Below are 12,132 nucleotides of genomic sequence, written 5' to 3' on the forward strand. Positions count from 1 at the left end.
GTCTGTTCATATTTTCTGTTTCTTCCTGGTTCAGTCTTGGAAGGTTGTACTTTTCTAAAAATGTGTCCATTTCTTCCAAGTTATCTATTTTTTGGCATATATTCAATAATTGTTTGTAGTAGTCTTTTATGATCTTTTGTATTTCTGTGCTTGTAACTTCTCCTTTACCATTTCTAATTTTATTGATTTGAGCCCTCTCCCTTTTTTTCTTGATGAGTCTGGCTAAAGGATTATCAATTTTGTTTATCTTTTCAAAGAACCAGACTTTAGTTTGATTGATCTTTTCTACTGTTTTCTTCGTTTCTATTTCATTTATTTCTGCTCTGATCTTTATGATTTCTTACCTTCTATTAACTTTGGGTTTTGTTTGTTCTTCTTTCTCTGGTTGCTTTAGGTGTAAGGTTAGGTTGTTTGTTTGAGATTTTTCTTGTTTCCTGAGGTAAGATTGTATTGCTGAACATTTCCCTCTTAGCCCTGCTTTTGCTGCATCCCGTAGGTTTTGGATCAACATATTTTTGTTGTCATTTATCTCTAGGTATTTTTTGATTTCCTCTTTGATTTCTTCAGTGATCTATTGATTATTTAGTAACATATTGTTTAGCCTCCATGTGTTTGTGTTTTTTACAGTTTTTTTTTTCCTGTAATTGATTTCTAATCTCATAGTGTTGTGGTCAGAAAAGATGCTTGATATGATTTCAATTTTTGTAAATTTACTGAGGCTTGATTTGTGGCCTAAGATGTGATCTATCCTGGAGAATGTTCCATGTGCAGTTGAGAAGAAAGTATATTCTGCTGCTCTCGGATGGAATGTCTGATGTGTCATTTAAGGCCTGTGTTTCCTTACTGATTTTCTGTCTGGATGATCTGTCCATTGATGAGAGTGGAGTGTTAAAATCCCCCACTATTATTGTGTTACTGTTGATTTCTCCTTTTATGGCTGTTAGCATTTGCCTTATATTTTGGGGTGCTCCTGTGTTGGGTGCATATATATTTTATAATTGTTATATCTTCTTCTTGGATTGATCCCTTGATCATAATGTAGTGTCCTTCTTTGTCTGTTGTTACAGTCTTTATCGTAACGTCTATTTTGTCTGCTATGAGTATTGCTACTCCAGCTTTCTTTTGGTTTCCATTTGCATGGAGTACCTTTTTCCATCCCCTCAGTTTCAGTCTGTATATGTCCCTAGATCTGAAGCAGGTCTCTTGTAGATAGCATATATACAGGTCTTGTTTTTGTATCCATTCAGCCAGTCTGTGTCTTTTGGTTGGACTATTTAATCCATTTACATTTAAGGTAATTATCAATATGTATGTTTCTATTGCCATTTGTTAATTGTTTTGGATTTTTTTGTAGGTCTTTTTTAAAAATTTTATTTTTATTTTTGGCTGTGTTGGGTCTTTGTTGCTGCGTGTGGGCTTTTCTCTAGTTGCAGCGAGCGGGGGCTACTCTTCGGTGCAGTGCGCGGGCTTCTCATTGGGTGGCTTCTCTTGTTGCAGAGCACGGGCTCTAAGCACACGGGCTTCAGTAGTTGTGGCTTGTGGGCTCTAGAGCGCAGGCTCAGTAGTTGTGGTGCATGGGCTTAGTTGCTCCATGGCATTGGGATCTTCCCGGACCAGGGCTTGAACCGGAGTCCCCTGCATTGGCAGGCGGATTCTTAACCACTGTGTCACCAGGGAAGCCCTGTAGGTCTTTTTTCTTCCCTTCCTCTTCTGTTCTTTTGTAGTTTGATGTCTGTCTTTCATGTTGTGTTTGGATTGCTTTTTCTTTTTTATGTGCATATCTATTGTAGGTTTTTGGTTTGTGGTTACCATGAGGTTTTGATATAACAGTCTATATATGAACAAGATTGTTTTTAGTTACTGGTCTTTTAATTTCAAATGCATTTCCAATATTCTGCATTTGTGCTGTCCTCACGATTGCTGGTTATGATGTCATATTTGTGTGTAGATGATTTCCTGGCTTTGTTTATGTTTGCCTGTACTGGTGGCTTTTTTATTCTCAGTTTTCTTGTGTCTAGTAGTGGCCTTTTCTGCTTAGAGAAGTTCCTTTAGCATTTGTTGCAAAGCTGGCCTGATGGTGCTGAATTGTATTAGCTTTTGCTTGTCTGGAAAACTTGATTTCTCCATCAAATCTGAATGAGAGCCTTGCTGGGTAGAATATTCTTGGTTGTTGGTTCTTCCCTTTCATCACTTTAAATATATTGTGCCATTCCCTTCTGGCTTGCAGAGTATCTGCTGAGAAATCAACTGATAACGTTATGGGAGTTTCCTTGTACGTTATTTGTTGCTTTTCCCTTTTTGCTTTTAATATAGTTTTCTTTGTCTTTAATTTTTGTCAATTTGATCACTATGTCTTTCGGCACGTTCTTGCTTGGGTTTATCCTGCCTGGGACTCTCTGTGCTTCCTGGACTTGGGTGACCATTTCCTTTTCCGTGTTAGGGAAGTTTTCAGCTGTTACCTTTTCAAATATTTTCTCAGGTCCTTTCTCTCTCTCTTCTCCTTCCGGGACCCCTATAATGCAAATGTTGTGCATTTAATGTTGTCCCAGAGGTCTCTGAGACTGTCCTCATTTTTTTTTCTTCTTTCTTTTTTCTGTTCCATGGCAGTGATTTCCACCATTCTGTCTTCCAGCTCACTTATCCATTCTTCAGCCTCAGTTACTTTGCTATTGATTTCTTCTAGTGTATTTTTCATTTCAGTTATTGTATTGTTCATCTGTTTGTTCATTTTTAATTCTTATGGGTCTTTGTTAAACATTTCTTGTGTCTTCTCTATGTGCCACCATTTTTTCTTCTGAGTTCCTTGATCATCTTTACTATCATTACTCTGAATTCTTTTTCGGTTAAATTGCCTATCTCCCATTCTTCGTTTTTCTTCTGGGGTTTTATCTTTTCCTTGATCTGGGACCTATTCTTCTGCTGTCTCATTTTGTTTAATTATCTGTGATTGTGGTTTGTTTCACAGGCTGCAGGGTTGTAGTTCTTGCTTCTGCTGTCTGCTCCCTGGTGGATCAGGCTGTCTAAGAGGCTTGTGCAGTCTTCCTGGTCGGAGGTACTGGTTCCTGCCCACTGGGTGGTGGAGCTGGGTCTTGTCCCTCTGGTGGGCAGGGCCATGTCAGGGGGTGTGTTTATTGGGCACCTGTATGCTTAGGGAGACTTTAAGCTCCCTTTCTGCTGATGGGTGGGGCTGTGTTTCCACCATGTTGGTTTTTTGGCCTGAAGCATCCCAGCATTGGAGCCTCCAGGTTGTTGGATGCGGCCAGGTCTTGGTGAGAGAATGGTAGCCTCCAGGAGGGCTCACGCCAGTGAGTACTCCCCAGAACTACTGCCGCCAGTGTCTTTTTTTTTTTTTAAACCTTCTTGACCGTTTTTTTAAAAAATTAATTAATTAATTTTTGGTTGTGTTGGGTCTTTGTTGCTACGCATGGGCTTTCTCTAGTTTTAGTGAGTGGGGGCTGCTCTTCGTTGTGGTGCGTGGGCTTCTCATTGTGGTGGCTTCTCTTGTTGCGGAGCACGGGGCTCTAGGCGTGTGGGCTTCAGTAGTTGTGGCACGCAGGCTCAGTAATTGTGGCTTGCGGGCTCCAGGATACAGGCCCTGTAGTTGTGGCACATGGGCTTAGTTGCTTTGTGGCATGTGTGATCTTCTTGGACAGGGGATTGAACCTGTGTCCCCTGCATTGGCAGGCAGATTCTTAACCACCGCGCCACCAGGGAAGCCCAGCAAGCTTGTTTTTTAATGGGACGTATAGTAGATATTTTTGGCTTTGCTGGCCATATGATCTCTGTCAGAGCTCTCTTAACTCTGCCATTGTTGGGAGAAAGCAGCCATAGACATTCTATAGACAAATGAGTGTGACCGATTCAGCCTGCAAGCCAGTTTGCCAACCCATGCTTTAGACAGTCAACTATCTTTTATTTTTTTTTGTTTATTTATTTTAAAATTTATTTATTTATTTAATTTTGGGCTGCGTTGGGTCTTCATTGCTGCACGTGGGCTTTCTCTGGTTGTGGCAAGTGCAGGCTACTCTTTGTTGCGGTGCGCAGGTTTCTGTTGCGGAGCACAGGCTCTAGGCTCGTGGGCTTCAGTAGTTGCAGCACGCAGGCTCAGTAGCTGTGTCTCATGGGCTCTAGAGCGCAGGCTCAGTAGTTGTGGCGCACAGGCTTAGTTGCTCTGCGGCATGTGGGATCTTCCCGGACAAGGGATCAAACCTGTGTCCCCTGCATTGGCAGGCAGATTCTTAACCACTGTGCCACCAGGGAAGTCCCAACTATCTTTTAAAATGATTAACAATGAGAAAAGCATGCCTTTTATATTTATCTTAATTTATACTATTTCCAGTGCTTTTCATTTCTTTATAAGTTTCCATATGTTATCATACTCCTTCTGCTGGAACAGCTACCTTTAAAATTTCTTATGTATGTTTGCTAGAATACATTCTCTCAGCTTTTGTTTGTTTGAATTTCTCCTTCATTTTTGAAGTATATGTTCACTGTGTATGTAATGCTGGTTAATAGCTTTTGTCTGTCAGTATTTTGAAAATGTCATTCCATTGTCTTCCTTGCATAGTTTGTGACAAGAAGTTTGATGTAACTCTTATCGTTGTTTCTCTTAATGCAGTATGTCATTTTCTGGCTGCCTTCAAGGTTTTCTTTCTAGTTTTAGTTTTCTATAATTTGGTTATGTTACATCTAGTTTTGTTTTGTTGTATTTATTTTTGTCTGGGTTTCTCTGAGTGTCTTGGAACTGTGATTTGGCTTCTTTTTTTCATTTGTTTTAGAAAATTCTTGTCCATTGTCTCTTCAGATGTTTCTCCATTTTTTTTCTTCTTGTTCTGGATCTCTAATTACACATATGTTAGACAACTTAATATTGTCTCTTATGTCTTGCCTGCTGTATCCTGTTTTTGTTTGGTTTGTTTTATTCGTTTTTACACCTTTTTTTCTCTTTGTGTTTTAGTTTGATTAATTTTTATTAACCCATCTTCAGGTTTACTTCACCTTTGCCATGTATGTAATTAGGAACACTGTAAATGAAATTCTGTGCTTGAGATTTTCTAGACCATAACTAGGTTGAATTTTTAATTTTAAAAATTATTTTTATTTTTTTTTGGCTGAGCTGTGTGGCTTGCAGTATCTTAGTTCCCCAACCAGGGATTGAACTCATGCCATTGGCAGTGAAAGTGTGGAGTCCTAACCAGTGAACCCCCGGGGAATTCCCTTATAGGGTGAATTTGGACCAGAACCCATGAGGAAGTCACCTTATGGTTACAAATTCTTAGGGGACATTTTTGTTTTTTCATTTTACTTACTACCAAGGTATAGATAGACAAGTTTATTTTACCGTACTGAGAGACAAGTTGTTGTTGTTGTTGTTTTCACTCTTAGACTGAAGGTGGAACCCTTTAATTGAGGATTCTCTTAATAACATCATCACTTTGGATGGTGCCTAGGTTTTATCTCCTGTGTCTGTGCCAGTGTGGATACTGAAGGTCTCTAGGATTAAGCAGAATCTCTCTTGGTGAAAACCAATTTATTGCTTTCTTACCTTCCACGATTTCTGATTTCACTTCATTTTGGCCCCTGTAGAATCTTTTCTTTTTCTTCCAGTTTTATTGAGATGTAATTGACAAACAGCATTGTGTAAGTTTAAGGTGCACAGTATAATGATTTGACTTGCATACATTATGAAATGTTTGTCACATAAGTTTAGTGAACATGCATCATCTCGCATAGATACACAGTTAAAGAATAGAAAAAAATATTTTTTTCCTTGTGATGAGAAGTCTTAGGATTTACTCTACAGCTTCATATGTAACATACAGCAGTGGCAATTTTATTTACCATATTTTATATTACGTCCCTAGTACTTATTTGTCTCAGTGGAAGTTTGTACCTTTTGACTGCCTTTATCCAGTTCCCCTTCCCTCACCCCCTGCCTATGGTAACCACAAATCTGATCTCTTTTTCTGTGAGTTGGTTTGTGTGTTTGTGTTTGAAGTGTAATTGACCTACAATGCTATGTTACTTTCTGTTATATAGCATAGTGATTCAGTATTTTAGTACATTTCAAAATGTATAGAAGTGTATTTCAAAATGATCACCATGTAAGTCTAGTTACGATTTGTCACCATACAAAGATATTACATAGTTATTGAATATATCCCCCACACTGTACATTTTATACCCTTGACTCATTTATTTTGCAACTGGAAGTTTGTACCTCTTAATCTCCCTCACCTATTTCTTTCTTCTCCTTACCCCCCTCCACTCCGGCAACCACCTGTTTGCTCTCTGTATCTATAACTGTTTCATTTTTGCTGCATTTGTTAATTTGTTTTTGTTTTTATTTATTTATGTTTTGTGGTACGCGGGCCTCTCACTGTTGTGACCTCTCCCGTTGTGGAGCACAGGCTCCGGACGCGCAGGCTCAGCGGCCATGGCTCACGGGCCCAGCTGCTCCGTGGCATGTGGGATCTTCCCGTACCGGGGCACGAACCCATGTCCCCTGCATCGGCAGGCGGACGCTCAACCACTGTGCCACCAGGGAAGCCCTGTTTTTAATTTTTAAATATACTTTTGGCTGCGTTGGGTCTTTGTTGCTGCTGGCAGGCTTTCTCTAGTTGCGGTGGATGGGGGCTACTCTTCATTGCAGTGCGTTGGCTTCTCTTTGTGGTGGCTTCTCTTGTTGTGGAGCATGGGCTCTAGAGCGCAGGCTCAGTAGTTGTGGCACATGGGCTTAGTTGCTACACGGCATGTGGGATTTTCCTGGACCAGGGATCAAACCCATGTCCCCTGCATTGGCAAGTGGATTCTTAACCACTGTGCCACCAGGGAAGTCCCTAATTTATTTTTTAGATTCCACATATAAGTGAAATTATAAAGTATTTGTCTTTCTTTGACTAATTTCACTTAGCATAACACCCTCTGGTTCCATTCATGTTGTCACATATGGGAAGATTTCATTCTTTTTAAAAAAAACCGTTGAGTAATATTTCATTATATATATGTATATGTGTGTGTGTATTTATATATGTATATACATCTTACATCTTCTTTATCCATTATCTATTGATGGTTACTTAGGTTGCTTCCATATCCTGGCTATTATAAATAATGGTGCAATGAACATACGGGTGAATATATCTTTTCTAATTTGTGTTTTCGTTTTCTTTGGATAAATACCCAGGAGTGGAATTGCTGGATCATATGGTAGTTCTATGGTAGCTCTATTTTTAATTTTTTTTTTTTTTTTTTTGCCATATGCGGGCCTCTCACTGCTGTGGCCTCTCCCACCGCGGAGCACAGGCTCCGGATGCGCAGGCTCAGTGGCCATGGCCCACGGGCCCAGCCGCTCCGCAGCACGTGGGATCCTCCCGGACCGGGGCACGAACCCACGTCCCCTGTATCGGCAGGCGGACTCTCAACCACTGTGCCACCAGTGAAGCCCTATTTTTAATTTTTTGAGGAACTTCTATACTGTTTTCCATAGTGGCTGCACCAATTTACATCCCCACGAACAGTACACGAGGGTTCCCTTTTCTCCACGTTGTGAAATCTTTAATTTGTGGTTGCTCAGCAAAATGTTAAAGAAAAGTTTTTTTTTTTTGCATTGCTCTGGATGTCTACTCTGCATAATGCCAATAATAGAAGTCTTACTCAACCTTTCACAATATGGATGTGGCATAAATTTTAATTGCTTCTTTACTAAGGGATTTAGGTTTTTGTTTGTTTTTGTTTTGCTAAAAAATTATGAAGTAAAAAATTTTTTTGCATGTTGATCTTTGTGCACACATGCAAGTAGTTTTCATCACCAGTGGAGTGAGGCAAAGGAGCAAGGTATGATCATTTTTATCTAGCCTTTTGTGTGCTACTTAATTTGCGGATTCTTTACATGCCACTAGAATATGTTTTCATATTCTAAAAATTTCCCACCCAAACAAAATGCATTATCGTAAGCACATTGTTGTTTCTGAATAATCTATGTTCAGGTTACCATACTTTGGAAGTGTACCCAAAAACAGCATTGCCACTGATCCTAGATTGTGTTTTTGCAGGTGAACAACACTTTTTATATATGCTGAATCATTAGAAAATAGAAGTTATGTATCAGCCTGCAGGAGAGTTCAGAACACAGCTTCTGATGTTTCTCAAATAAAGAAAACCAAAAGCCATCATAAATTATGTTTTTCAGATGGCATAATTACAAATAAATGAGGAAATGAAACAGCAGGCTACATATCCTTGATAGTTTACAGTGCAGGGTCACATGGCATTGATTTCCAACGTAGAGGCCTTTTATCAATACAAAGCAGTGACTGTTGTAGATTATATGATGCTGAGTATTAATAAGCATGTTTTGTGCATATCTGTTATATGAAAATAATTTTTCATTTCATGCTTTAGTTTTCCTTTGTGGCATTCTGAACTGTGGAATCCTTTGTCTACCATTTGGCTTTCCATAAACTATCAGGCAGGATGTCTGTGAGAGTCTCTACTTTGAGAAGTAGTGTACATAATACTTATTTATCATGTACCACTCATAATTACATTATCATGATATATCCTTTATCTTCAAAATAACGTCTGAGAATTCGTTGTCTTTTAACACTAGAAAAAGGTGTTTTCTAAAGACTTTTTCCAGAAATCCAAATGTTTCTGGGGGCTCTTTCCAATCCTCATACAATGTATCTTTGGCATTTTAAAAATTGAGAACTAAATTTTCTGTAATTATTTTTGGTTTAAATTTTGTCTATGTAATTATTCTTTGAGATAGACATTTGAATTTACTCCATACTCATCCTTGTTTAAAACTCTCATGGCTGAGATGTCCTCAGGCTTGTAGATTGGCCAGCTTTGATGACATCTCTCTGGCCTTTGAAGTTGGCACAGTTCAATATAGATACCTCAGGGGTGTGTGGCCATGGAAAAACATGTTTTTGTTGTTGAGTGTTCTTGCTTTCTAGTAATTTTATTTTCTGCTCAAGGGATTTAGTATCTGTTCAGATACTTTATTTTTAAAGACCACATAAGTAATGACTTGACCTCTAATCTTAGCTTTGAAAATTTCCCAGACACTAATAAAGATAATGTCTGATGACCTATTGTTTGAGAATACTATTCACTGGCCAGCAATCAGTGCTATTTAAAAATGTATATTTTACTCTGAAAATTATTTCCATGGCCGAAAGACTTTGTTAGTAAAATCATGCATGTAATGAGATGATGTTTAGTTTTTTGCTAAACTCTAAGTTATGTTCAAAGAGAAGAAACAATCTGCTTAATTAATTGTATTTTTCATTGTTGTTCTTTTTTGGAATCTGTTATAACCCAGTTGGACAGTCCTGAAAGAGATTTGAGTAATTGAGATTTTCCCTTTCTTCCAGTGGAAGGGAAATATTTCAATTTACTTGCTTTAGGCTATAAAGTAGTTTGCTCTTCCTTTGCCCACAGCAAGAATTATGAACCTAAAGTCACAAAACAGATTCAGTATTAACTTTTTTTTTTTTTTGTGGCATGCGGGCCTCTCACTTGTTGTGGCCTCTCTCGTTGTGGAGCACAGGCTCCGGATGCACAGGCTCAGTGGCCATGGCTCACGGGCCTAGCCGCTCCGTGGCATGTGGGATCTTCCCGGACCAGGGCATGAACCTGTGTCGCCTGCATCGGCAGGCGGACTCTCAACCACTGCGCCACCAGGGAAGCCCCTCAGTATTAACTTTTGAAGTTTCCCCATATTTCCACCCTCATCAACTGTAAATAATGTGCCTGAATGTAAAATGGAAAAAGTTGAAAATTTCCACTTGTGCATTTTGAGCTTTTCAGAGGTATTATACACTCTGGATATAATAATAAAAGATACTGGGCCTTATACAGCGCTTTTTGTGTGAGGAACTCATATAAACACTAATGCATTGATCCTAACACAGTACTTGATTGTGACTTTAAAAGGTCATGAGTTACTGCTGTTACAAAAATTTTTTTTAAAGGTTGGAGGAGGAGCTGTAATTTACAAATATTGTTTGAAAGATATCTAGATAAAAGTTGATACAGGAAACTGAAAAATTAAAGTTACGGGGGATTTTTATTGTTTGTTAACTTTTCTTCTAGCCTACAGTAGATTTTTATCCCTTTATGTTTTTTTTTCCTTTTGTCTATGAATATACTTGAAGCCCGATTCCCTTCTTAAGACCAGAAGGCACAATTTACTTTTAAGCTTTTATTCCTTCTCAGCCAAGAAGGCTTCAACCTGTGGAGGTTTCCTGAGTTTGTCATAACATAGTAATACATTTTATTTGTTCTCAATTGGAGATCATCCTTCTAGTTTTCTTAGTTTAATATTTGTGGCATATAGTTGTTGATTTTGATGAACATAGTAGTCATGTGGCTTAATCTTCAACTTTTTTGTGCTTTGTAGGTTTATTCTTCAATCCAAGGAGGCAATTCATAATCAGCTGTTAGAGAAACAGAAGATAGCGGAAGAAAAAATTAAAGAATTGGAAGTAAGTAAGTTTTGACTGAATACTGATAGTCGTAGTCGACTTTTAGGAAAAAAGTAATTATCGTGTCATATTAAATGAAAATGTATGCCTGCCAAGGTCATGTCACATTGTTTTCATTTTTTCTAATTGTGCTAGAGCTATGAAGCAGTCTTTTTACAGCAGTGTGTAAGACCAGAAAAAAGACTAATCTCTTGAAACCTTAGGGAGTTTTGAAGAAGATAGGATATTGTTAACCTGAATGTATTTCTTCCATTGCCTTTAAGTGAACATGTCTATTCTTAAAAAATATAATAAAATAAAAGCACAGTGTATATTTAAACACCATATGTTGTGGTGGATGGGCATGAGAGTAGGTAATGATAATAGTAGTCAAAGGATCTAGTTATATGACTCTTTCACACATTGTAATTCTAGACAAGGACTGAGTAGTAAGCTATAACTAATTAACTATCCGAAGAGTAGTGCTCCAGTGAGGAAAACAATTTTTTTTTTTTAAGCTAGGGAAAAAGATGATAGGTAAGAGTAATAATTTAGTAAATCTTTGGAAAATTGGAGTTTATTATTACCATTTCTTTATACATTAAAACCTCAGATGAAATAGTCTTCTTGGGCTTTGGTGAATGGTCTATCCTGTATATAGTAAAAGTTGGACAGGACAAAAAAACTGGTTATTATTTTTTGGGACCAAGATTTCCTGAGATGGGGGTGGATACAGTGACTTCATAGGTCACTTTATCTAATTTCTTTGAATACTATTTGAGGCAGTGGTTCAGAATCTGACTCAGCCCTCTGCTGAATTGGTGAGACACCCCATGTAGCCTTCAGGGGATTTCTCAGGGACACTAACTTGGCATGGCTGGGGCAAGCATGTTGTATCTTAGGTTACTTAGGGTTATTTTTGTTTGACTACCAATGAGAATTTAAACAAACTTGATAGTGGCTTTGTAGCTCAGAAAATGTATTGTAAAACAAAACAAATAAGCAAACAAAAAAAAAAAAGAAGAAAACTTATCCTGTAGTAACCAGGTTGTTATTATATCCTATTTTGTCAGCCCAACTCTTCTAGATTGAGTTTTCCAAACAAAAGTATCTTAAAAAAACTGAACGAAAATATTTCATGTAGATTACCAAAAAAAAGTGTGTTTTTGCACTTGTTGGTAAATATATCTAAAAATTGTCCTGATGAATAAGTAGCAAGATGCAAAGTAACGTGTAAATAATTCTTTTTATGGAAACAAACAAAAACCAAGATCTGTATATGAACATTGAAAATGATTTGTAGGTATATATATTAAATTAACACTGGTTACCCTAAAGAAATTAGATGGGACATGGGGATAAAATTGTTTTTTTCTTATAACCTCTGTGTTGGATAAATTGTAACAAGTATGTGTTAACCTTTTTTTTTTACCATCTTTTTTGGAGTATAATTGCTTTACAATGGTGTGTTTCTGCTGTATAACAAAGTGAATCAGCTATACATATACATATATCCCCATATCTCCTCCCTCTTGCATCTCCCTGTGTTAACTTTTATAATTTAAAAAAATCATCAAGGTAAAATTGCCACAGATGATGAGTTTAGCATACTATTCATTTCTGATGAATATTAGGAAATTCATTTTCCAAAAGTTTC

General features: G+C 37.8%; 1 protein-coding gene across 1 annotated transcript in view; it reads left to right on the forward strand.

Moving 5' to 3' along the window:
- PFDN1 (prefoldin subunit 1) overlaps window positions 1–12,132 on the forward strand; it is a 60,837-nt gene that overhangs the window by 17,848 nt on the left and 30,857 nt on the right. Inside the window, exon 3 of the mRNA XM_082836889.1 lies at window positions 10,412–10,496. Within this exon, the coding sequence (XP_082693015.1) occupies window positions 10,412–10,496 (85 nt within the window). The remainder of the gene's footprint in view (window positions 1–10,411; window positions 10,497–12,132) is intronic.

Source organism: Leucopleurus acutus, assembly GCF_964270905.1.
Source record: "Leucopleurus acutus genome assembly, chromosome: 3".
NCBI lineage: Eukaryota > Metazoa > Chordata > Mammalia > Artiodactyla > Delphinidae > Leucopleurus > Leucopleurus acutus.